Source organism: Monodon monoceros, unplaced genomic scaffold (genome assembly GCF_005190385.1).
Source record: "Monodon monoceros isolate NGI ecotype Baffin Bay Population unplaced genomic scaffold, NGI_Narwhal_1 Super_Scaffold_12, whole genome shotgun sequence".
Lineage (NCBI taxonomy): Eukaryota > Metazoa > Chordata > Mammalia > Artiodactyla > Monodontidae > Monodon > Monodon monoceros.
The window spans coordinates 146,755,181-146,782,671 of record NW_021703768.1 but is presented as its reverse complement, the minus strand read 5'-3'; the positions used below and the strand labels follow the sequence as shown (position 1 = coordinate 146,782,671).

General features: G+C 47.7%; 1 protein-coding gene across 1 annotated transcript in view; it reads left to right on the top strand.

The window, feature by feature from the left end:
- STK10 (serine/threonine kinase 10) overlaps positions 1 to 27,491 on the top strand; it is a 120,916-nt gene that overhangs the window by 18,444 nt on the left and 74,981 nt on the right. Inside the window, exon 2 of the mRNA XM_029218226.1 lies at positions 5,705 to 5,869. Coding sequence (XP_029074059.1) covers positions 5,705 to 5,869 — 165 coding nt within the window. The remainder of the gene's footprint in view (positions 1 to 5,704; positions 5,870 to 27,491) is intronic.

Here is a 27,491-nt window from a genome sequence, read left to right as displayed (position 1 = left end):
TAAAAATTAATTGAGGGGATCTAGCAGTGTCCTCTCGGGCCCTCTCTAGGCTCTGCTACTTTGGAGCTAGTTTCATTTTCAGTCTCCCCTTGGGAGCACAATGACCTAGAAGCTCCAGGACTGTGGTAGGCAGTGCTGGAGGCTAGCAGTAAAGGAGGGCTTGGGGCAGCAACTGTTCTGAGGTTGCATTTCATTAGCTGACTTGATTACGTGTCTATCCCTGAACCAATATCAGGGAAGGGTGAATTGTGCTATGGGAGGGCAGTGATTCCAACCTGCTGATTCTCCCTCTAGGCAGAAACTCTTCACTAGAAAAGTGCCTCACACATAATATGGACTCAGTAAATAATGGTTGAATGAATGAATGAATAGAATTAAGCTGATTCCTGCCAGCCTAGTGTAGTCAAGAGAACACTGGACTGGGAGTCAGGAGACCACCACAGCTCACAATCCTGGGTGGGTCCTCATAGCTCTCTGAGCCTCAGTCTGCTCATCTGGGAAATGGACATGATGGCTGGCACCTGCCTTAATGACTCGTGGGCAGATTAAATCCTGGCAGTTTCAGCCCTCCGCAGCTGCCAAGCGCTCTGACGCTGAGAGGTTGCTGTTGGCTTTAGCAAAGGGAGATGGAGCAGGGAACACTGGGCACTCGCCAAGAAGTGCGTGCTGGGTAGTGATTTGGAGCTCAGGCTCTTTGAGCCAGGCAGGCTTGAGTTTGTATTCAGCCTTCACCTTCCCACTTTCTGTGTGACCTGAGACACTCACCGTGCCTCTCTGAATCTCAGTTTCCTCATCTGTAAATTGGGAATGGTGATATTTGTCTCTAAGGGCTGCCTTGAGGATGAAATGAGAAATTCCACTCGGGGCCTGTCGTAGCACACAGTGAGTGCTTAGACAGTGTTAGCTGTTTTTATCATCAGCCATCATTACGTTCTCTGTGGCCTCAAGGTGATAGATTGCTGCTGTCACCTACAAATTGGCGCTTGCCATCTACCTCTACAAGGATTAAATCATGCGGCAGCTGCAGCATGCTGACTTTCAGCAGCCCCTGAAAGGAGCTCAGGGCGGAGAGCAGAGATGAGGCGCTCTGTGCACTGGAAAAAACTGGCAGAACAGGTCTTCAGATCGTTAGATATTTTCAGGAGACAATTTTATGAGCCCAATTCTTGTATCTCCTCATATCTAGAAAAGCAGTAAGATCCTTCGTGGTGACGTCTGCTCCTTGTGACTAGCAGTAACCTTCAGGAGACTAGCAGAAACCTGCAAAAAATATGCACTTGATTGCATGTACTCCCCCTTCACCCAAATCACATGTATACTGACCTTCCTCCCTACCTCTTTGGAGCAGTTTCTCAGAGCTATCTGAAATGCTGTCTCCTGGGCTGTAGTCCTCGTTTTGCCCCAAATAAAACTTAGCCCACAACTCTCATGTGCTTTTTTTTTTTTTTTTTTCAGTTGATACTGCCTTAACCAGGCTTTTAGAGAATTTAATTTGGCCAAGTCACTTTATGTACCATGATTGCTACCAACTCCTTTCTGGCAGGCCCTAGGTCTCTGTGAAATCTGAGTGAGGTGCTGGGCAGCGGGTGATCCTCAGTCTTGATATTGGCACCCCGCCAGAGGCTGGGACCTCTGGTCAGTGCTGCCTTTCAGGATGGAGGGCAAAACAGGTTTTGTGCACTCCTGGAAAACGGTCCCCGCCTGGGCCTCGCCTACCTTCAGGAGAAAACAGTCCTTTTAAGGAAACCCAGGAAAAGGTGGCTGCAGCCTCCTTCACCAGCTCTCAGGAATGAAAGGTGAACTCAGCTCTCCCTGTGCTGCTGTGGCTGGGGGCTGGGAGGGCATGTTCAGGGTGGGTGCCTTGGTCACCTGGCCCTAGCTCTGGCCACCTACTAAGGCCGCTCCTGGCTTCTCTGTAAAGGAGCAGAGTGGGCCTTAAGTTCTCTCTGGATTTGGAGAGGAGGAAGAGCATGAGTACTGTATAATGTGAAAGGATACTTGGATGGTCCTCTAGTGGGACAGGAGAAAATCAGCTTTACAACAAATGAAAAGGCAGGCACATCATCAGTTTGTGTGTGTGTGTGTGTGCGCGCGCGTGAGAGAGAGAGAGAGAGAGCACCCAAATGCTAAATCAATGAGGTTCTAAGGCATTCTGAACAAGCTTTCTAAACTGAGTTCACGGGGGAGGACCCCACCCAGGTAGGGCCGAGTGAGCAGCGTGAATTCTAGGACATGGACTGATCTCGGGGGAATGGCCCCGCATGAAATTCCCTTCCCCGAACGGAGCTCCTGGGCCAGATGTGGAAGGTTCCATACACTGTGGCCGCCAAGAGTGCAGACCTGGGAGCAGGGCTGCCAGCGTTGCAGATCAGCTCTGTCACCCAAGTCGCTGGGACCCTGCCTCAGTCTCCTCATCTGTACGTGAGATAATAATTGCACCTACATGGTGATAAATGAGGAGATAAATGAGTTAGCACAGGTTGAAGTGTGGACCAGGGTCCCTTGCAGAGCGGGTCCTTGACAAATGTGAAACCGTGATTGTCACTGCTTGGGACCTGGGGACTTTGCAGCTCAGTTAGCAGAAACATTTACCTAAACTGGGAGTAAATTTACAAATGAGCGTATAAATTGCCTATTGGCATCACTCCCTTCCGGAAGGTTCCCTAGCGGAGCTTGGCGCCCCCTCCCAGTTTCCACCCCTCACCCCCCATAAGCTCACCATCTCGCCACAGGCAGTAGAGGGGTGGGTCTCTCCAGCTGGCCCTTGAGCTCCTTGAGGCCAGGAGGAGGGTCATTGTCTCAGCATTGCGAGTGCCCTGTGCAGGGCTGGCCTGGGGGTGCTCTTGCCTGTTGGCATCTGGTCTCAGAGGCTTCTGAGTTCTGAAGATGACAGGGGGACCTTGTGTGATAGTGGAAAGTGCTCAGAATCCTGGAAGTTAGAGGACCCAGATTCACATTTTGGTGCTGCCTCCCTAGTTCCAGTCCCGTCCCCTCTCTAAGTCTGTAGAATGGGGTGTCACATGAGCTGATGTGAATGCCGGTTGTCATCCCCAGGGGCACTTGGGCATGCAGGAGCGACTCAGCCATTGGCGTTTCCAGCGGATCAGGTGGCAGAGTTGTCCTGTTAGGCGAGTGGCGTGTGGTGCTGTCCACGGGAAGGCACCACGGTGGAGTCCAGGGTGTCTCATTTTTTCCGTGCTTTCCACACCAGACTACTGTTCAAAGGCTGCAGACGAGCAGCTGGCTTTTAGGCCCGTGTTGTAGGAAAGCATGCTCTCTTTGAACACCGGGACATCTCCCACCACCAACAGCAGTGTGGTGTGTGGGTGCTCCCAGCAGCGGCCCCCGAGGCTCACGGGACCACCTGGGAAACAGTGGGCCCTGCACCCTTTTCCTGGGCACCAGCTCATCGTGGGTGAAATTGCTTGCACTATTACACGGTTACTTCTTACTCGCTCTCAGTTTTTAAAATTGTGGTGAAATATGCATAACATAAAATTGACTGTTTTAGCAAATTCTAACTGTAGGACTCAGTGGCATTATGTATGTTCACAGTGTTTGTGCAGTCTTCCCCACTATCCATTTCCAGAACTTTCTGATCATCCCAAACAGAAACTCTGTACCCATTAAACACTAACTCCCCATTCCTGCTGGTAACCAGCCCCTGGTAGCCTCTATTCTACTTTCTGTCTCTATGAATTTGACTACTCTAGGGACCTCATTTAAGTGGAATAATGCAATATTTGTCCTTTGGTGAATGGCTCATTTCACTTAGCATAATGTCCTCCAGATTCATCCATGTTGTAGCTTGTGTCAGAATTTCCTTCCTTTTTAAGACTGAATAATAGTCCATTGGATGTATATATAGTCCTCCCTCAGTATCCCACGAGGATTGATTCCAGGACCCCCCGCAGATACCAAAATTCATGGATACACAAGTCCCTCATATAAAATGGCATAGTATTTGCATATAAGCTAGGCACATCCTCCTGTATACTTTAAGTCCTCTGTAGATTACTTATGATACCTAAGTCTATGTCAGTGCTATATAAATCGTTGCCAGGTATGTGGCGAATTCAAGCTTTGCTTTTTGGAACTTTCTGTTTTTTTTTTTTTTTTTTTGAATATTTTTGATCTGCAGTTGGTTGAATCTGAGGATGTGGAACCCAAGGATGCGGGAGGGCTGACTGTACCCCGTTTTGTTTATTCATTCATCTGCTGATGGACACTTGGGTTGTTTCCACCTTTTGGCTCTTGTGAATAGCGCTGCTGTGAACATTAGTGTACAGATACTGCTCAAATCCCTGCTTTCAGTTCTTTTGCAAATATACCTGAGTGGAACTGCTGGGCCATACGGTAGTTCTATGTTTAACCTTTTGTAAAACTGCCAAATTCTTTTCCACAGTGGCTGCACCATGTTACATGCCCACTAGCAATGCACAGAGGTACCAATTCTTCCACATCCTCACCAACACTTATTTTCCGTTTTTAAAAATTTATAGCTATCCTCATACGTGTGAAATTCTCTCTTTTTCATCACATAAGAAACTGTTGTTACGACCAGGTGAAATGCATCTAGGAGCTACTTCCACTGTAACTGGTGGGCACTAAAAACCCTTTTCATTTTACTTTATTTATTTATTTTTGGCTGCCTTGGGTCTTCGTTGCTGCAGCCACGAAGAGAAACTAGTCTTTCTCTAGTTGCGGGCGAGCGGGGGGCTACTCTTCGTTGCCGAGCACGGGCTCTAGGCGCGCGGGTTTCAGTAGTTGTGGTGCTTGGACTTAGTTGCTCTGCGGCATGTGGGATATTCCCTGGCCAGGGCTCAAACTCATCCCCCTACATTGGCCGGCAGATTATTAACCACTGCGTCACCAGGGAAGTCCCTCATTTTACTTTTAATGTATATGAAATGATGCAAATAAATGCACGAAACATTCTATTAAAGTTTTTTTTTTTTTTTTTTTTTGCGGTACACGGGCCTCTCCCGTCGCGGAGTACAGGCTCCGGACGCGCAGGCTCAGCGGCCATGGCTCATGGGCCCAGCCGCTCCGCGGCATGTGGGACCTTCCTGGACCGGGGCACAAACCCGTGTCCCCTCCATCGACAGGCGGACTCTCAACCACTGCGCCACCAGGGAAGCCCTTGATTTTTTTTTTTTTTTTTTTATTAAAGTTTTAAAACAGTACAGAGAGAGTGAAAGTGTCCTTTGAATCTGTCCCCATTTCAGGCTCCTCCCCAGCCTGCTGTCAGGCAGTATCTCTCCAGAGTTTTCCATGCATTTATGTTCATGTGTGAGCATTTATAAAAGAGTAGTTTTCCATTTTTTATATAAAAAGCATCATACCACTTTTATTGTGTGGTGACTTGCATCTTTTACTGAACAATAAACAATCTTTCCATGTTGTTGTTTCTAGATCTATGCTGCTCTTGTATTTTTATTTATCCTATAGTATGGGTGTACTGTACTTAAAATAATTTATTATTAACCACAGAACATTGTTTCTGACGCATGCCCTCCTGAGCTGACATAATGGGCGAGCACTGGCCATTGTTGAGAATAGCGTACCTCCTACTTCAGCCTCTTATCCACATCTGGACATCTGGCCTCTGTTTCCCACTCACGTGGGCCTCTCTGAGCTGGCCTCCAGGGGTCAGCTTCCTGCCAACCATGGCTGCTGACCTTCTGTGTCTTCAACTTTGCAGGCCAAGAACAAGGAGACAGGTGCCTTGGCTGCCGCCAAAGTAATTGAGACCAAGAGTGAGGAGGAGCTGCAGGACTACATCGTGGAGATTGAGATCCTCGCCACCTGTGACCACCCCTACATCGTGAAGCTCCTGGGAGCCTACTACTATGACTGGAAGCTGTGGGTAAGGTGCCACCGCCTGTCCCCCTTGGCTCCCATGGCCTGGTGCCACCGGACCCTGCTTGGTTCTAAGGGCCTCAACACTTTCTCAGCTTCTGCTTTAAGGGCAAGGGCTGGGGCGAGGACAAGGTGAAGTTGGGGAGCTCTGGGTCCCCTGCCCCCTCTTTCTGCAGAACCTCCCCACTTTGGGGGGCCAGGGGTAGTGGTTTGGAGCGGGAAGGAACTCTGAAACTCTGCTGCCTGGCCTCGAATCGCAGCTCTGCTTGGATAACCCTAGGCAAGTTCTTAACCTCTCCTTGCCTCAGTTTCCCCATCTGTAAAATGGGGATGATAACAGTACCTAGCTCATTGAGTTGTTCCTGGGATTAAATGAGCTAATTTATGATGGGTGCTTGGAAGAGTAGCTGGCACATGTCAGAGTTCGCTGAGTGTGAGCTGTTGTATTATTTGTTGTGGTGGCATCGTTATTACTACTGCTGCGGCTGCTCCAAGGGGATGCCTTTCAATGGCAGCACTAAAGGGAATCCTTTAATAGCCCCCACTCTCCGTCAGCAACCTCATATTTTGAGGTGCACAGTGCAGATACAGCTTCAATCCCCACCTTCCCAACTCAGCATCACCCTTGGAGGAATTCCAGGGTGCCCTGGTTTTCATAGAGCCTGCCCTGCAGAATGGCTCCGGCATTGATGTTCTCCTAGTATTAATGCCTCTCAGTTTATAAAAGAAGGTACATGTTTCCAGACTTCCTTTTCAGCCAGTGTTGAGCCCGTAAAACATCATATTTACGTTCCTAAAACTCAGCATAACATTTGTAACGAAATGATGTGCAGGAAGTCTCGTGAATTCTAGATGTAATTGGAAGACCGTCTGACTCACATGTAGACGGTTTGCAAAGGGAGCGAGGGTCAGTGGGGGCTGGGCATCTCGGAATGTGCCGGATCCGAGAGAGCGGCCCAGGCTCGTGCTACCGCAGTTACTGGTTGTTAATAATGACTTGGTGGTCAGGAGGGTTTTTTTTTTTTTTTTTTTTTTTTTTGGCGTGGCATGCAGGATCTTACTTCCCCGACCAGGGATCAAACCTGGGCCCATGGCAGTGAAAGTGCCCAGTCTTAACCACTGGACCACCAGGGGATTCCCAAGAGGGTATGTTTTAAGCATTGGACCTCCTGTTACGATAGTTTGCCATGTACAGGGAGAGTGTTACTATGTGTTAGTTACATTTTAGGAAATTAATGGGGAGTCTTGAGTTGACACGTCATGCTTTATAATTTTTCCCATTTGAAATAATGCGAAATGGACTCCAAGTTGATTCGTTTTGCACAGAATGCCTGATTTTGAGGAACAGAGCTACTGATGCTTAATGGAGAAATCTGTGTTTCATTTGAGAAAAGGATCCTGTTATTTAAGAAAACCAAAGGAGTGGTTTAGAAACCACTGTCAAAGTTCATCCCTCTCATTTCACAGAAATGAAGGAAGCCAGTGTCCGAGGGGGGAGAGAACTTGGCACCCCAGCTCCGCCCAGAACTCTGTCCACTAAAACTGGTTGCCCTGCAATGGAGGCCAGCTTTCTTTTGCTTCTCTGAGCATCTCCTTGGGGAGTCTTCTAGATGTCCCTGGGGGGAATAAAACCACCATCACCTGACTGTCAGCTGTGGATATCAAAGCCTTTCCTCATCCACTGTCTCTGGGCACCTTGGGAGGTGAGCCGGGCAGGGGACTGGTCACCCTTTTCCAAAGGGGAGGGGACAGACGCACAGAGAGGGCAGGCTCCTTGCTCATGGTCACATAGCTAAGGCCCAGGAAGCTGAGCCTATGCATTTCTTCTGTCTTGATTCATGGAGCTGCCTTTTAAAAAATTTTTCTTCTTTTAAGAAATTAAACAAATTTTAAAATATATGGCTATCAGAGGAAAATGAGAGTATACAGAAAAGCAAAAACAAAAAAGATTAATACCATCCAAATCTTTACACCAAAGATAACCACTGATAACATTTGGAATATATTTTTCTAGACTTTTTCTATATATACACACACTCATAGTTATTAAAAAAAGATGAACTTACACCAGACTAGTTACTTTACTTTTTACCCTTTGTATTTAAGATATATTAAGAACAACTTTTCATGTCTTAGGGAAACAGCTGCATCTTCATTTTTTCTTTTTCTGTTGAATTCCGTCTTCTGACTATTGAGCATTTAGACCGTTGCTTTTTTAAAAAATTTTAATTGCTGTTATAAGCAACTCTGTGATGGACATCTTTGAATTTTTGTGCTCTTGCCTGAGAATCTCTTTAGGAGAATTTTTAAGATTTTTAAGTGTCTATTGCCAAGCCGGTCTCACAGAACCACTTTTTTTTTTTAAATTAATTAATTTATTTTTGGCTGCATTGGGTCTTTGTTGCTGCGTGCGGGCTTTCTCTAGTTGCGGTGAGGGTGGCTACTGCTCTTCATGGTGCGCGGGCTTCTCATTGCCATGGCTTCTCTTGTTGTGGAGCACGGGCTTCAGTAGTTGTGGCATGTGGGCTCAGTAGTTGTGGCCCGTGGGCTCTAGAGCGCACGTTGAGTTGTTGTGGCACAGGGGCTTAGTTGCTCCGCGGCATGTGGGATCTTCCCAGACCAGGGCTCCAACCCGTGTCCTTTGCATTGGCAGGTGGATTCTTTTTTTTAAAAAATGAATTTATTTATTTATTTATTTTTGGCTGCATTGAGTCTTCATTGTTTGGTCTTAGTTGCTGCACGTGGGCTTTCTCTAGTTGCGGGAAGCGGGGGCTACTCTTCGTTGCGGTGCTCAGGCTTCTCATTGCAGTGGCTTCTCTTGTTGTAGGGCTTGGGCTCTAGGTGTGTGGGCTTCAGGAGTTGTGGCATGCAGGCTCCGTAGTTGTGGCTCGTGGGCTCTAGAGCACAGGCTCCAATAGTTGTGGCGCACGGGCTTAGTTGCTCTGCGGCCTGTGGGATATTCCCGGACCAGCGATCGAACCTGTGTCCCATGCATTGGCAGGTGGATTCTCAACCACTGGGCCACCAGGGAAGTCCTGGCAGGCGAATTCTTAACCACTACGCCACCAGGGAAGTCCCCAGAGCCACTTTTGGTATTATACAAATGAGTTTTTCCATCAAACCACCTACCTACAACACACATGCACACCCACCCACCCATCCATCCATCCATCTATCCTGCTATCCATCAACACAATCTTCATTGAATTGCTGATTACGTACCCATTAAGAAAAACATGTTTTATGTGTCTGCTCCCATTATTGTTTGTGACTGGATACCAAGTTCATTACGTTCCCAAGTCCAAAGATAATACCAACAACAGCTAACATTTATTGAAGGCTTACTGTGTGCTGGGCCTTTTGCTGTGCATTTTACTTGCATTATGTCATTTAATCTTCATTCTTTGAGATTGTTGCTTTATCCTCATCTTATAGATGAAAGTGAGAAACAAAGATACTAAATAAGTTCCCCCCCTGCCAGGCCACATAGCTAGAAAGTGGCAGAGCTGGAAAACCCGATGGAGAAAAAGGACAATTTGTAACTGGACAGTGACTGTGATGAGGCTGTTTAAACAGATACACCAGAATTTTCTGTCCCAAAGTTGTCGCTTTAGGCTGGTACTTTCTTATCCAGGGCTGCTGTTTTGGTCAAAATCATTTCTCACCCTCCTTTTTTGTACTTGCCCCTATAGCCTGTATTTGTTACTTTGTAGACCCTTAAAGGTGCCATCTCGTCATTTTTGAAGATTTGGGTTTTAGACATTGTGAAATCAAGGACGGTGGCCCTGGAACTGGGTGGATCAAGACAGACAGAATGTTTCAAGCAGGAGAATCAGCATGGGCAGTGGTGTGCAGGCGGGAAAGGTGTGGCATGTCGGGATCACGGTGGACTAGGTTTGGGGCAGCACGTGGTAAAAGATGAGGGCAGTCATAGGAGGCGATGTTGTGGAGAGCCTTGAATGACCAGGTGAAGAGTTTGCACTTGATCTTTTAATAGATCAGTGGTTCTCAAAGTACAACCTCTCAGACCAGTAGTATCAGCAGTAGCACTTGGGACCTTGTTTGAAGTGCAAGGTATTAGGGCCCAACCCAGACCTGCTGAATCAGAATCTCTAGAATAGGGCCCAGCCATCTGTGTTTTTTTGTTGTTGTTGTTTTGTTTTGTTTTAAGTTTTATTGGAGTATAGTTGATTTACAGTGCTGTGTAGCCATCTGTTCTAGGTGACTGATGCTTGTTGAAGTTTGAGAACTATTGCTTTAGGTAATAGGGACCCAGTGGCAGTCTCACAGGGAGAGACACAAATTTTGCGTTTTAGGAAGAAACCAGGTTTGAGGGGGCAAGAGTGAAAGCACCGAGACTGACCAGGAAGTGGTAAGAATAGACTAGGCCAGAAGTCCAAGGATGTGAGATGGGAACATCATTTGGTCAGGAAAGGGTTCAGAGAAAGGAACGTTTGAACGGGATCTCGAAGGATGCATAGTTCTCCAAGGGATGAGAGAAGGAGAGGCAGTCTGAGGGACGGCATGTACAGAAGTGTGGAAGGGAGGAGTCTCATTCTGAGATATAAGGTTGAAGGTGCGCCAACTTTTTGGTTCTTTCCTTCTGTGTGATGACTCTTGGTCCTATCTTGTGGCCAGGCCAGGCCTTCTGTGCGGCTCCAGGAGCCAGGTTTTCTGCGTGGGTGTCTTTGACAAAATCAGCCCTGGCCTGGGGTCCACTCTCAGGGGCTGGGCTTTGGGATGAGAAATTAACTGTTGCCCAAGTGTCCTGGGCCTCTTCCCCAGCCATGGCAGCCAGGGATGGACTTTCCCCAGCTGGGGTGGAGGTCACTCACTAAACCACCCTACCTGCAATCAGACAAGATTAGCTCATTTTCTTCTAGAATTTGTAATCTTTGCAAAATCCTTCTAGTGGTTCCTTATGACCACTTCTGCTTTTGAATATCAAATGGTGCAAGTGGGGGGAAAAAAACAACCCCAAATACTCTAAACCAGCACCATCCAACAGAAATATAATGATAGCCATATATGTAATTTAAAAAAATTTTTTTTTTTTTTTGTTTTGGCCACACTGCTCGGCTTGCGGAATCTTAGTTCCCTGACCAGAGATTGAACCCAGGCCCTTGGCAGTGAAAATGTGGAGTCCTAACCACCACTGGACCGCCAGGGAGTTCCCTAAAAATTTTCTAATTGCCACATTCAAGCAAAAAGAAACTGATGAAATTAATTTAGATAATATAATTTATGTAACCTAGTATATAAAACATATTATCATTCTGAAATGTCATCAGTGTAAAAATTTTTAATAAGGTATTTTACCTTTTTTTCCCTTCTCAGCCTTCAAATCCAGTATGTATCGCACACTTATAGCACATCTCAATTCAGGAGCTCAATTTTCGTTAGAAATGCTTGATCTGTATTTAGATGTCATAACATTTACAGGTGAGAAAGTAGATTCACATCCCTAGGTTGTTCCAGCATTCTTAAATGTATCCCAATAATAGCATCGAGTACCAGTTTTTAAACTTAAATTAGTTAAAAGTGAATAAAATGATACATGTTGTTCTACAGTAGCCACATTTCAAGCGCTCAACAGCCACACGTGTTTAGTGGCTCCTGCATTAGACTGTGTAGACAATGCAGCTCTGGATGTACACCAGGCCCCCTGAGTAAGTGAATGTGGGAAACCCTGGGCTGAACTCAGAATTTCCTTTGGCTTATAACTGCCCCTCCCCCTAACAATCCCATCCCCCCACCCCCACCCCTAGCCCTGAGCCAGATTTTGGCCTCTGGGAAAGTCTTTCAAGGGTTAGGTCTCTTTTCCTACACGTCTTATGGGAGTGAGACAGAGACAGAGTAACATGATGGTAAATGTTTAACAGTAAACTCTCTGGGAACAAACAGCCCTGGTTTATAGCATCTGCCAGTTTCTGTGGTGTATTCCCACCATGGTCAATTTCAAGCTAAAACAAAATGTCACTAACACAGAGTTGGCAAGAGATGCAGTAGCACTCCGTGATGAAGTTACTCCTGCCATACAGATACGATAGATGCAGATAACTTTAAGAGTAGAGATAACACTAGAATGTGCTAAAATAATTAGGGAAGCGATGAGTTTTGAGTGTTTATCCTCTTTGTTGTTTTTAATTCAATTTTTTAAATAATAAGGTTACATAACAATTTTAAACAATGGTTATGTTACCAGCTTACAAAAATTCCTGAAAATTTAACAATCAGTCCTCATAAGCCAGTGAAAGCTGGCTCTGGCACACCTCTGGAGCCACACCAGAGGAGTGTTGACTAAACTGCAGAATGCTACAGCTGGATGTCCTGCAGCCAACATCTCATTTGAAAGATGAGACAACTGCAGACCAGAGAGGGTCTGGAATTTACCCAAAGTCACACAGTGAATTAGTCACAAGCCCAGACATACAGATGTCAGAGACTGTGGATGAGAGGCCCTACTCATGTCACACTGCCCTATGAAAAGCCCTTCCACAGCTCTCCAGAATACATTCCAAACCCGTTACCTGGTACACAGGCTAATTATAGTCCATCTGTCAGTATCGTCCCAGGCCTCTCTTCTCCAGTTGTTCTAAGCTACTTGCGGGTGGTACCTCCAGGCCTTTGTTCACCTAGTGCCTTCTTGCAGGCAGGCCCTCCGCATTGTCATCTGCAGAGTCAGCAGGAGCATCGCTTCTTCCATGAGACCTTTTAAATTCTTCCCTGGTACCTCTAGGTGGAACTTACCTTCTCTTCCTCTTCTCTCTGCTCCTTAGTTTTCTCTTCTCCTACCAGTCACATTTTAGTACCTCTGTGTCTTGGTGTCTCCCTCCTCCGGTAGACAGGACCCTGACTTTGCTCCCCCAGGGCTGGTCCAGAGCAGGGGAAGGAGTGGAGGTCCAGGCAGACCCCCTCCCCGCCTTTTCGTTTTGTTTTGTTTTGTTTTGTTTTGTTTGCGGTACACGGGCCTCTCACTGTTGTGGCCTCTCCCGTTGCGGAGCACAGGCTCCGGACGCGCAGGCTCAGCGGCCATGGCTCACGGGCCCAGCCGCTCCGCGGCATGTGGGATCTTCCCGGACCGGGGCATGAACCCGTGTCCCCTGCATCAGCAGGCGGACTCTCAACCACTGCGCCACCAGGGAAGCCCCCCCTTCCCCTTTTGAGGCCAGCCCTGCCCTGGGGAGACTGAAGGCAGTGGGGCACCTGCAGCCCACAGGCTGACGTTGCCCTTGCGTTTTTTTTTTAAAAACCTCTTTATTGGAGTATAATTGCTTTACAGTGTTGTGTTAGTTTCTGCTGTATAAGAAAGTGAATCAGCTATACGTATACATATATCCCCATATCCCCTCCCTCTTGCACCTCCCTCCCACCCTCCCTATCTCACCCCTCTAGGTGGTCACAAAGCACAAAGCTGACCTCCCTGTGCTATGCAGCTAAAACATAGGCAGAACTCTCTATGACATAAATCACAGCAAGATCCTTTTTGACCCACCTCCTAGAGAAATGGAAATAAAAACAAAAATAAACAGATGGGACCTAATGAAACTTAAAACCTTTTGCACAGCAAAGGAAACCATAAACAAGACAAAAAGACAACCCTCAGAATGGGAGAAAATATTTGCAAATGAAGCAACTGACAAAGGATTAATCTCCAAAATATACAAGCAGCTCATGCAGCTCAATATTAAAAAACAAACAACCCAATCCAAAAATGGGCAGAAGACCTAAATAGACATTTCTCCAAAGAAGACATACAAATGGCCAACAAACACATGAAAGGATGCGCTTGCTTTTAACCGAAGCAATTCTCCAGCTATTGGTAGCTTGCAGGGAGGAGAGGAGGAATCTTCCTGCCTCTGAAGCTCTTCCTTTCTGCTGAATCTGGCTGAGAAGTGAAGGTGGCTGTAGAGTCCTGCTTTGAAGGCTGTGAGGATTTTGAAAGCTCCTTCTGATTGGTTCCTGACCCCTCGTTGCCCTCAGCCTTTTTTTTTTTTTTTTTTTTTCACATGCCCTCAGCCTTTTTGACAGGACAGCAAACCCTATGTTTTGATCTGTTACCTATTCACCCCGGGACTCTGGCTCCTGTCTCTAGAAGCTTGGGTCATCGTGGGGGAATTAAGCCTGCAGCCCTGTCAGACCACAGGGTTCTCCATTTATTCATGTAAACAAATGTCTGTTGAATTCCTTCTTTGTGCCCAGCCCAGTTCCAGCCCTGAGGATACAGATCGGCCAGGTCCCTGGCCTCACTGGGCTCTGAGTCTTGTGGTAGAAGCAGACGATATGGAAGCAAATGAAGAAGTAAATGAGAGGACTTCAGCAAGTGATAAGTGTGTGAAAGAAAAGTAAACTGGGAAATGGGATAGAGGTTCCCAGGGTAGGGTCAGGAACAGGTGCTTTAAATAGGATGGATAGGGAAGGCCTTTCTCGTGAGGTGACCTTTTAGCTGAGGCCCCAAAGGAAGGATGCAGGGCAGACCTGCAGAAAATTCAGAGGTGGAAAGTTCTAGGTAAAGGGAATAGGAAGTGCAAAGGCCCTGAGGCAGGAGCCAGTGACGCCTCTAAAGGACCAGACAAAAGTTGTTGTGGCTGGAGGATGGCAAAGGACGAGAGGCAGAGAACCATATGAAAGGAGACCAGATTGTCATGGCCTGCTATGTGCTAGGCCCTGTTCTAGGGACTGGGGATTCAGTAGTGAACAAGAGTTACAATCCTTGTGCTCATGGAGCTTACAGTCTGGTGGGGAAGATGGCCAATAAGCGCAGAAACACATAATTCAGGTAACGATAAGGACCATGATGGATATGAAATCAGAGGTGTGGCTAGGGACAGGGCAAGCCACCTTCTGTGCATGGTCAGCAGGAGGCCTCTCTGAGGAGGTGACGTTTGAGAAGGACCCAGTCAAGGGAGGATCAAGGGGACAGCAAGTGCAAGGGCCCTGAAGTGAGAGCATGCTTACTGCATTCAAAGGCAGCGAGGGGCCTGTGTGCCTGGGATGGGGTGGGGGTGGAAGGAGATGGGGTCAGGGAGGTAGGGGTTTTGGTCTCATTGTAGGTGTTGGGAAACCTCAACGAGGTTTCAAGCAGTCCAGCGTCTGCCCTCTTCCTCGGCCATTAATCTGATTAATTTCTGAGTCCCTTTGATTCTTCTCCATGTCTGTCTCATGCATTGTCTTCCCTACCCTGCAGTGGAGGAACTGGGACAAGTCCTGGCTCGTAGCACCAGTTGAGATCTTAGCTAACCTCTGAGTCTCTAGCTCTTTATCCCTAAAATGGGGATGATGGTAGCAAAACCTATCCCATTGTAAGGATTAAGAGAGGTCGGGCATGGGCAGCAGTGTCTGGCACAAAGTGGGTGCTTAGTTAATGCCATTGCTTCTCTCTCCCCTCTGCTCACAGTCCTTTCATTCCATTCCCACTACACCCTCACCCCCTGGTTTGTGGCAGCCTCTTCTCTTCTGGCTTTTCTGCCTTTCACCTGATGAACCTACCCGAGGCTTCGCTGTGATCCGTGTCACCCCCAGACAGTAAGAAAGGTGATGTCAGGGTGGATGAAGGAATCAGCACAGGGTGAGGAAAGCCCTTTCACGTGCACACAGCCAGGCCTGGCCACCACCCCTGGAGCCCCGGCACAGGAAAAGTTCAGAAGTCCCTCTGCCCCCAAGTTTTGTCTGGGCAGAAAGTCTTGCACAAGTTTATCTGCCCAGGAATCTCCTTGCTGACTACCAAACAAAGCATTGACTCCTTTGCTTGCATGGAAGGCCTCCACAGTTGGAGAGCCTCCCTGGATTTCCCACCCAGGTATGAACTTGTCATTCTTGAAGCTGAAGAGCTGTAATATTTATGTAACACTCTCCGTAGGGCTGCCTCTCCCAAACCTCATTCATTCTCCTACCTGTGGAATAGTTAATATTTTTTTAAGGTGACTCACTTTTTAGAAATTAACTACATTAATTGAAAAAGAAACTTCCGTCTCACTACCAGAAATGGAAAATTAGGACCCACTTGCCATAAGTAGAAATAAAAGAAAATAAACCACTTCTGTTCCATTCTGGCCCAATCCCTTTGCCTGCCAAAGCCCTCAGCCCAGGCCCTGTGCTCCCTGTTAGGAGGAAGTTTGTCACCGTGGGTCTCTTTAGCGCTCGGCAGTGACGGGGCTTGGCCGGAAGGACAAGCACGGTGGAGGAACCCCTCTCCCCCAGTGCGGTGCAGTGCCCCAATCTCAGGACCTCCGCCTGGGGATGCGCCCAGGCCAGGGGTGTTTGGCTCTAGCCAAGCCTGGAAGGCCAGAGGTTGGGGACGGTCCTCTTAGGATTGAGGCGGGCAGGCTCAGCAGCTTGTCCAGGGACACTCAGGGGCCAGAGGCTGGGTTTGGACCCACCTCTCCTGACCCGAAGGCCAGTGGTCTTGCTCCCCCAGCTCACGTCTCAACTCTCATTGTCTACACCTCGGCTTTCCCAGCATTCGTAGCTGTGGATTCCTCCTCTGTTGAAATCTTCACGGAATTCCTGTGGCCACAGAGAAAATAGCAGGCCACCTGTCACCCTCAGCCCCCCACTCCCATGGTGGTCCCCAGAGTAGCTTCCAAGTCTTTTGGACTCTGTTTGGTCTGCCTCGGGGTTTGGATCATTTTCTATGTGGCGGGGAGCTGTCCTGTACGTTGTAGGATGTTTAGCAATGTCCCTGCCTCTACCCACTAGATGCCAGCAGAACCCCCATCTCCCCACTCAGTGTGACAACCATAAACGTCTCCAGATGTTGCCGCTTGTCCCCTGGGGGACAAAACTACCCTCGGTTGAGAACTATGCGTCTCTGCCACTCACGGCCTCTTCTTGTTGGGAGGAGGAGGGTGTCTGCTAGAACGGGCCTACAGACACATTTTGTTTGGCACGCGAGATGGTTTTAGAAATTTGCTGCTAGCATTTTGTCAGAAGATGGCACATAAAGGTCTGGCCTTTGGGCTTTTCTTGAACAACCTGGAGATGTGGCAGCAGTTGCCTGGGGCTGAGCAGCAACAGCCCCTTAGGTGGAGATTTGCTCTCTAATTAGCCTCAGACCTCACTACTCCCTGCTGTCCCCAATACTCAGCCTAAGGGCTGTATGTCATTGGTGTGTGCCACTGTTGTTCATTTGTTTTAAAAAAAATTTTTTTGAAGTATAGTTGATTTACAATGTTGTGTTAATTTCTGCTGTACAGCAAAGTGATTTACGTTCTTTTTCATACCCTTTTCCGTTCTGGTTTATCACAGGGTATTGAGTATAGTTCCCTGTGCTATACAGTAGGACCTTGTTGTTTATCCATCCTATACATACTAGTTTGCATCTGCTAATCCCAAACTCCCAATTCTTCCTTCCCTCTTGGCAGCCACAAGTGTGTTCTCTATATCTGCCTCTGTTTTACTTAAAGTAGAATTGAGAGGATATATTTCTCATTCCCATGTCTCTATCGAAACTGAGGAAAGTGCAGATAACCAAGAGCATTGTGTTCTTAGAAAAGTGTGCAAGATGACATTTTTTCATACAGACAGAGCTGCTTTGCCCCATAAGTTAGCTACTCAGACCTGGTGGCATTTAAGCCGTGACTCCTGGCCTAGGGAATGCAAAAATAGGTTTGTAAGGCAGCTGTGAATTTCCTGTACGTATATACCAAGTTTGTTTGTGTGTGAGTGAGTGTGTGTGTGTGTGTGTGTGTGTGTGTGAGAGAGAGAGAGAGGAACTGAAGGAGTGACTGTAGGCTTTTCAGAGTGTGACTTCTTGTCAGAAAGTGAAGATTCTACAAAGAGGAAGTGCAGGGCCCAGGGTCACAGAGCAGGGCATGGGTGGGAGGGGCCCGCTGTCCACACGTGTTCATATGACTACATGTCACTGGCCAGGGTTTCTGTGGCTTGTCGCCTTGGGCTCAGAGGCTAGCAGTTGCTCACTGACAGAGGTTGCATATCTGGCCTTAAAAAATACTAGAAGTGTAAAGAGAATGTGACATTAGAAAGTCACTAACAGCGCTGTGTGCATTTAGAAAGTCACTCAGCGCGGCAGAAGGAGCGCTGGGCTGGATGGAGTCAGGGGACCTGAGATCTTCCCAGATCTGGGACCAACCCTCTGTGACCCTAGGAAGCACTGTCCCTTCCCTGCACCTCTGCTTCCTGGCCCGTAATGCCAGGGCCTTGGAAGGGATGATCTCAAGGAGGCCTTTTGGCCCGAGTCGGCTCAGTTTGTCCTAGCCCAGGTATCTCTGAAATCCTGAACTCCGGGTTCGTGGTCAGCTGTGTGGCCTGTGGTGGCCCTTCTCCACAGTATTGTGGACCAGGACCTCTCCCCATGGGCTCTGGGGTCCTGGTGCCCCTGGGCTTCCCTGGCATTCACTGACTCCTGCTGTCCTTCTGGATTAGGGGCGTCCACTCTGGGGACACACACGCATATCCATAATAGCACTTTGTGAAGCACTTGAAATGCAGCCCTCTCAGTCCTCTGGGGTAAGCGTATTGTTACTTCTTACCACTTCTGCTGTACAGATAGAGTGCCTTGAGGCTCAGGGAGGGGAAGCAGGCGCAGAAGCTTGTGACTTCTTGGCTCAGAGGGTAAATCAGGAGGCAGGGGGTGAAGGTGAGAGGGAAGAGTCAGCAAAAGAACACACATAGCTGGCCTTTGCTGGGAACTTTCTCTGTGCCGGGCGCTTTCGTGATTATCTTGCCGAATCCTCACAATTCTATGGGATTGAGATGTTGTCACCCCCATTTTATGGATGTGAAGACTGAGGGTCAGAGACAGAGAGTGACTGTCTCCGGGCTCACATCCAGGTTCCAACTCAGACCAGCCTGGCTCCCACCTCTGCAGGGCACCCCACGCCCCCCAGGTGCCAGCCCACACAGTCTGTGCCCCCCCCTCCACTTGAGAAGCCCGTTGTCCTGCAGACCATTTTTTGGCAGCGTCTGGTGGGGAGGGGCCTGTGGCTCGAGGATCTGTCCAGCTTCTACCTTGGGTGCGGTGGACTGTCAGCTACTAGCAGGTAGAATGGCAGTAGAATGGTGTAGCTGTGGACAGACAGGCCGGGGTAATGTGGGGTTTTGCCTGGAATCCTGCTGTTGGAATGGCCGGGCCGGGGTCTCTGTGTCGCATTCACAGGAGCGAGGGTGACTCTGTGGTCCGGGGATTTGCCTGCCATGTTCCCAGGCATTTAGTTCACCACCTGACCCCATCAGCCAGCTCTCATCCCCTCTGTGGCAATCCTGTGTGCTCCTTCCATCCCCACTCGCCACCCCCCACCCCCTGCCCCAGCTTCACTCACACCCTCGTTCCTTCGGTCCATCAAACAGTGGCTTTGGAGTCAGCTAGACCTGGGCTGGAATCTTGCTGCCTCTGTGCTGCTATGTGACCCCAGACACATCTCTGAGCCTCAGTTTCCCCATCTGGACATGAAGGGTGATGACACTGATCTCGCAGCTGTTGGCCCAGGATTAGAAACCCAGCTCGTCCCAGCTGGCAAGACAGTAGGAGCCTCGTACCAGGCACCCAGCTGAAAAGGTCATGTGTGTTGTTCAAAGTCTAGATCGGCAGATAAACGTGTAAACCCAGTCCACAGGCTGTACCTAAGGCAGACTTTTTCTAGTGTTTTGCAATAGTGTGTCCCTTTGTAAGTTGGTGTTTTTCATATAGGAATCCAAGTGTTTGCCTTGGCCTGAAGCAGCCCTCGCCACAGGGGCCCATGTTCCCTTGCGGCATCTATGAGCTGGGCTGAGGGCTGCTACCCCATGGATGGCCACCTGCTCTCCCATCTGCCCTCACCCCCACCCTGGCCGCTTCCCTGCATATATACCCTGTCTGGCCCTGACGGGAACAGATAATCCCAGTCCTGGGCGGGGGAAGTGGGGAAACAGAGGGATGAGCCGGGGGCTGAGGGACTGTCTCCTGTCTTCCTTGGAGAGTGAGGGCCCTTCTTCCTTCCTGGCTGTGTCCCTACCGGTCTCTGTCTCAGGAGCCCTCGGACTTGTGTCATCACTGATGGAACCTTCAGTACGTGCCACTGTGGCAGTCTCTGCATCCCCATCGTGATCACGCCTCCCCTGTGTCTGGTGTTCCACATCCGCGATCTCATGTGACTGGACACCCCTCCCCGGAGCACGTGGGGCAGCCATTATTCATTCATTCATGCGTTCACTCACTGACTCACTCATGCCTTCATTCGTTCACCAACAGATGTTTCCAGAGCACCAACTGTGTGCCAGGCACTGTTTTAGTTGCTGAAGGCACAGACACAAAGCCCTGCCCTCTGGGAATTTACATTCTGTGGGGCAGCAGGGGTGGGGAGGCAGAGGATGGACATAGTAAGACTGTAGGGTGTATGGGCAAATAGATGCTTAGACTTGCCCAAGGCGCCCAGTGTTTTCGCCTTGCTCTCTGCTGCTCTCAGATTGTTCCTTCAACCTTTCATGGGCAGCCACTGGCGCTGGGGGCTTGTCTCTGAGTGTGGGCCGGTCCTTTCAGTTTCCCACGTGGATACAGCCTCTGGTGTTACTAACGGTTGGAGCACACTTGCCGAATGCCGGGTCCTGAGCCGTGGGCTTTCCCCAAGTCATCCCACTGCTCACTACCCAGGTGGCAGATCCTATAGTTCCCCACACCTTACACACGGGCAAACCGAGGCTCACATCTCTGCGCTTGTTCCGAGGTCTTCCCTTGTCCAAGGTTAGTCAGTGTCAGGGCTGGAGTTGGAACCCAGGTGTATCTGACTCCAGAGTCAAAACCCGGGGCTCACCTTATTTACTCAGGTGTTTTGGTTCCTTGGAGACGTTGTCTCTCGGGTAAGAAGTCAAGGAAGACTGGGGGTTGCCCTTGGGGATGTAATAGGACATGAACACCCACCCTGCACCGTCTTCCCTGCTCTGTGAGCAGCTCAGCGCTGGCTCTGCCTGCCATGCCCACCTCTCCACATCGCCACCCCTCTCCCCTTGGTTTCAAATCCTACTTGTCCCTTGAGGACCATCTCACATGCCACAAACCTTTAACAATTTTAGTTGAAAATGCTGTTTCCTACCAGTCAGGCAGGCCTTCCAGTTGTGTGTCTGTATTCCTGTGACCCTGATCACTCCTAGTCTTGTGGATTTGTGAGTCCATCTAATGAGGAGCATGGCCCTGGACCATTCCTCTCTATGGCAGCACGAACCTTGCCACCCCTGGCTTTAGGTAATGGTGGCCGGACAGACAGATGGTCAAATAGATGAAAAATGTCTGTGCAGACAGAGAACTGCTTGTGTCTCCCCTAGGGGCTGAAGACCCAGTTTGCATCTGCCTGGAGTCTGGTTCCAGCCCTGATTTCCTGGTGTGATGAGGAGAGTGGCGATGGTGATAATCATCATAGTGACGACAGTGACTGTCGTCTGTCACCCTCCGGCGAGGTGCCAGGCACTGTGCTTGTTGTTTTCACATGTGCTATCTCATTTACTCCCCTCAGGACCCCATCACGGTTAGAATGTGTTGTCCCCATTTTACAGATGAGCAAATAGAGGCTCAGAGAGGTGAAGCATGTTGCCTAAAGACACACAGTGACAGCATTTGGACTCAAGCTCAGAGGACTTTGACCCTGAAGCCAGTGCTCCTGATCTCTGGGCCAGACAGTATCAGAAGGGTTTAGGCACCCCGAATTGCCGTCACCTCAGTTCCATCCCAGAGATGCCTCGGGACTTGGGCCTGCACACTTGGATGTGGAGCCATCTCGGTCTCCTCACCTAGTAATCCTCCCCGCAGGGGTTGTGGCAGAGGTGCCACAGAATGTGCCAGACAGGCTTAGAGGCTCCCTGTTGCCTTGGCAGGACCCCATCCCCTCCCCTTAGGAACCCCAAGGTTATCCCTTGTGCCCTTCCTTCCTGCCAGGGGGCACTCAGTTCCCACAGTCTCGAGGGGAGCCCAGATTCCTTCCTCAGACTCTCTGTGACGTGGTGGGTGGAGCTGGAGGCGGAGGAGAAGGCCCGGCGTTCCTGGGAGGCCTTGTGGGTGAGGGCTGCCCCGCTCAATGGCCGCACTGTTTGGCCTGGAGCTCAGACGTTTGGAGGTTCCGGGACTCCACCTACAGGGACTGGCTGCTGAGAAGCTGGAGACATTTTTGTGTTCACTGTTAAGTTTTTTTTTGGGGGGGTCTTCTTTCTACAGGTCTCTGTTGAGTGACCAGAAGCCTCTGTCTTCTGTGCTGATGGGGTGTCCCCGTGCCCAGGAGACATTGCCTCTCAGGGTAGGGAGACCTGGGAAGGAAGGGGTGATTGCAGCACCTACCCCTCCTGCCCCAAGAAGAAACAAGCCTAGATAGGGAAAGGAGCTTGCCTGTGGCTGCACATTTCAGCAGTCTTTGCATCTTAGAGTCAGACAGACCTGGGTTTATACCCTCGTTCTCTCACCTAGGAACTGAGTGGCTTTGGGGAAGCCCTTTCCCCATCAAACCTCAGTTTCCCCATCTGTAAAACAGACATAAGTATAACTGCTCACAGGAGTATGTAAAGGAATGCCTGTAGAATGCTTAGCACTCTAAGGTATGCATTAGGCACTCAGTAATGGCAGCCATCATCTCTATTCTCTTGGGTGGCAGGAGAGGGAGGGGACTGGCTTGCTTTAGTCCAGCTTTCTTTGCAGAAACAGCTGTGTTAGTCTGTGTTGGCTGTTTTGCCCTGATTGCTGGGCATCTCAAAGCCACTGAAATGTTTCATTCATATTTCTTCATTCTTCATAAATTCATTCAGTGAACACTTACTATTCACATACCAGGTCCAGGCTCTGATAATGGATGATATGAATGGACTTTTATAAATATTAACTGCTTATTCAGTGATAAAGTGATGTCCTTCACCTTGTACCCTCAAATGTCAATGTTGAAAATGACCTTACAGATGTTAAAAGCTTCATTTTCCAGGTAGGAAAACTGAGGCTCAAAGCAGGAAAGTGGTTCTGATGGCACTGTCACAGAAGGACAGGGGCAGATCTGGGACTATGTCCAGACCTATAGAAGAGGTTTAATTTTATTTAATTTTACTTCCAGGACTGTTGCCAACATTTATTTATTGAGCCCCTTCTGTGTACCCAGTACTCCTGCCAGCCTCAGGAAGGGCCAGGGAAAGGACGGGACCCAGGCCCCGAGCACCGTGTGGTCTCCACGGTATGGCTTGAGCATGCCTCAGTTGTCCCCTGCGGACGGTCGGGCTGTGGCAGTGCTGACCCATCCTGCTACTTGGCCCTGCTGCCTGTGGGCTGTACACGTTAATGCCTAAAACCCTGTGGGTGGTCCAGGCCCTCTCTTATCTGGGCTGTGACATCCTGGCTCCCTTATCTCTGGGTGAGCAAGCTCACTTGGTGTGTGTGAGCTGACCAGTGGGGCCCAGTGAGGGCTGGAGCAGGGAGACAGAGGGGCCTTTTCTTCCACCACCTGGGGGCTGTGTCTCGAGCTTGTGGCTTCCTTCTTGAGGCACAATGAAGAGAGGATGGGGTCACTAGGTCTCTTCCATCGGGGAGACAAACAGAGCTGACTTGGCACCCAAATACGTCCCAGTTCGGGTCCTGGCTCTGATACTTACTATTTCTGTGACCTTAATCTCTTTGAACCTCAGTTTCCTCGTATGTAAAATGGGAATAAAGTATCACCAAATGCTGATAATAATTGGTAACATTTATCAAGCATTTACTTACTGTGTGCCAGGTAATGTTCTAAGTGCCAGGCATCCATTATCCTGTTTAATCCTCCCAAAAACCCCATGAGGTAGAGGCATTTTTTAGGATACCCACCTCAAATGGTGAGTGTAAGATAATCCATGCAAAGGGGCCTGGCACAGACTAAACTCTCGATTCCTGTTAAATGTCATGGGTGGGGAAACTGAGACTGACCTGGGTTAACTGACCGGGCAACTGCTTACATGCTGAGGAGGTTGAGGGTGTGGAGTGAGACTATATGGGGGAAGCAGTGCACAGGTGGTGTTTTCCGTGTGTGTTATTCAGAGGGGTGGAAATCAGCTCGGCATGGCACTGTGGGGTCAGGGTTTAGTCCTGAAGGGTCGATCAGGTAGAGGAGAGATTTTAAATTCTGGCTCTCTCAGTCCTAAGGAGTACTGAGCTGATTCTTCATTTGCAACAGCTTCAAAGAAGTTTTTTTTTTTTGCGGTACGCGGGCCTCTCACTGTTACGGCCTCTCCCGTTGCGGAGCACAGGCTCCAGACGCCCAGGCTCAGCGACCATGGCTCACGGGCCCAGCCGCTCTGCGGCATGTGGGATCCTCCCGGACCGGGGCACGAACCCGTGTCCCCTGCATCAGCAGGCGGACTCTCAACCACTGCGCCACCAGGGAAGCCCCAAAGAAGATTTTTATTGTAAGTAATCCCAGCGCAACTCTGAGAGGACACTGGCCTGAGAGGGAAGAGAGTACTTCTTGATCTGAGCTGTGCAGGTGCAGTGCTAAATTCCCATGGCTAAAATAGTGCAGGAACAGGGTAGGTGCCTAATAAATGCACGAATGAATGAATGGATGAATGATAGGAGGGGTGATGTGGGCTGCCAGGATCATGTAGCAAGACCGTGACCCTTATGCTACACCATGACAGCTGCTTAATCTAAACTGATAGGGGATCGAGGTAAACACAGGTTTCCAGTTTCCTTTGGCCTCCAGCCAGAGTGGAAAGCCAGCAGGACTGCAGGCTGTCCCCTGTCGGGCACCCTCTGAACATGTTTATGGGCTGAGGTCTCCAGGGAAACAAAGAGCTCATGAGTACAAAGGCAAAAATATTTACTGTCTGATTCCTTACAGAAAAACTTTGGTGACCCTTGATCTAGAAAATGGAGATTATTATTGTCTTCATCTTATAGAACTGTGTGAGGATTAAATGAGAGACTGTGAATAAAGGGCCTGGGACAGGGCTTGGCACATAGTGTCAGCAGTTTTCTGAGCTGAAAAGCACTTGGGTCATATTTTCAGAGCCCACGGTCTCTTGCCCTGGGAGCCCTCCCCCAGGTACTGGCAACCACTAATCTCCTTTCTGTCTCTATGGATTTGCTTATTCTGGGCATTTCATACAAATGGAATCACATAATATGTGGCCTTTTGTGTCTGACTTTTTTCGCTTAGCATAATGTTTTCAAGGTTCATTCATATGTATCAGTGCTTCATTCCTTTTTATGACTGAATAATATTCCATTGTATGGATATGCCATATTTTATTTTTCCATTCATCTCTTGATGTATACTTGGGTTGTTTCCATCTTTTAGCTGTTGTGAGTAATGCTGCTCTGAACATTGGTATACAAACGTCTGTTTGATACTCTGCTTTTAGTTCTTTTGGGTATATACCCAGAAATGGAATGCCAGTTCATAAGGCAATTCCATTTTTAATTTTTTAAATTCTAGTTTTAATTTTTGGGGGGCTGCCATACTTGCTTCCACAGTGGCCACACCATTTTACATACACAGGGTTCCCATTTCTGTACATCCTTGCCAACACTTGTTATTTTCTTTTTTTTTTAAAATAGCCAGCCTAATGGGTGTAAAGTGATATCTAACTGTGGTTTTGACTTGCTTTTCCCTAATTAGTAATGCTGAGCATCTCTTCATGCACTTATTGCCTATTTGTATATCTGTAAATGTCTGTTCAAGTATTTTGCCCAATTTTTTTGTTTGTTATTGAGTTGTAAGAGTTCTTTATATATTCTTGATATTAGTCCCTTATCAGATACATGATTTGCAAGTAGTTTCTCCCATTCTGTGGTTTGTTTTTTCACTCTGTTGATAGTGTCCTTTGATGTCCAAAAGTTATCAAATTTGATGAAGTTCCGTTTATTTATTTTTTGTTGTTGTTGCCTGTGCTTTTGGTGTCATAACCGGGAAATCATGGCTAAATTCAATGTCATGAAGCTTTTCCCTATTTTTTTCTTCTAAGAGTTTTGTAGTTTTACCTCTTACATTTATGTCTTTGATCCATTTTTAGTAAATTTTTGTATATGGTGTAGGGTAAGGGACCATCTTCATTCTCTTGCATATGGGTAGTTCAGTTTTCTCAACAAAATGTGTTGAAAAGACTGTCCTTTTCCCATTGAATGGTCTTGACACCTTTGTTGAAAATCATTTGACTACATATGCAAGGGTTTATTTCTGGGATCTCCTTCCATTGTCTGTATGTTTTTATGCTAGTACCTCACTGTTGTGATTATTGTAGCTTTTAGTAAGTTTTGAAATCAAGAAATGTGAGACTTCCAACTTTCTTTGAACAGTTTCTTAACAACTGTTCTTTTTAAGATTACTTTGGTTATTTGGGGTCCCTTGATATTCCATATGCCACATCTTTTTTTATCCATTGATGGACACTTGGGTTGTTTCCATATCTTGGCAATTGTAAATAATGCTACAGTGAATGTAGGGCTGCATATATCTTTACGAATTAGTGTTTCATTTCCTTTGAATAAATACCCAGAAGTGGAATTGCTGGATCATATGGTAGTTCTATTTTTAATTTTTTGAGGAACCTCCATACTGTTTTCCACAGTGGCTGCACCAGTTTACATTCCCACCAACAGTGCATGAATGAGGGTTCCCTTTTCTTCACATCCTCACCAACTTTGTTATTTCTTGTCCTTTTGATAATAGCCATTCTGACAGGTGGGAAGTGATATCTCATTGTGGTTTTGATTTGCATTTCCCTGGTGATTAGTGATGTTGCACATCTTTTCATGTGCTTGTTGGCCATCCATATGTCTTCTTTGGAAAAATGTTTATTCAGATCCTCTGCCCGTTTTTTAATCAGGTTGTTTGGTTTTTTTGTCATTGAGTTGTATGAATTCTTTATATATTTTGAATATTAACCCCTTATTGGTTTGCAAATATCTTCTCCCATTCAGTAGATTGCCTTTTTATTTTGTTGATGGTTTCCTTTGCTGTGCAGATGGTTTTTAGTTTGATGTAGTCCCATTTGTTTATTTTTGCTTTTGTTGCCATTACCTTTGGAGTCAGATCAAAAAAATATATTGCTAAGACCAGTGTCAAGACCGATGTCCACCTGTGTTTTCTCCTATGAGGTTTCTGGTTTCTGGTCTAACATTCAAGTCTTTAATCTATTTTGAGTTGATTTTTGTGTACGGTGTAAGATAGTGGGTTTAGTTTCATTCTTTTGCATGTAGCTATCTAGTTCTCCCAACACCATTTATTGAAGAGACCATCCTTTCCCCATTGTATATTCTTGCCTCCTTTGTTGTAGATTAATTGGCCATAATATTCATGGGTTTACTTCTGGGCTCTCTATTCTGTTCCACTGATTTGTATGTCTGTTTTTATGCTGATACCAAACTGTTCTGATTACTATAGCTTTTGTAATATAGTTTGAAATCAGGAAGTATAATGCCTCCAGCTTTGTTCTTTTTCAAGATTGTTTTGGCTGTTTGGAATCTTTTGTGGAATGGGTATGTTGTTAATTGTCTTGGATATATATCTAGGAGGGGAATTGTATGGATCATATTGTAATGCCATGTTTAACATTTTAAACTGTTAACATTTAGACTGTTTTCCAAAGTACCTGCATCATTTTACTTTCCTACGGTCAGTGTATGAGGGTTCCTATTTGTCCATATTCTTGTCAACACTTATCACTGTCCATCTTTTTGATTCTAGGCATCCTAGCAGGCA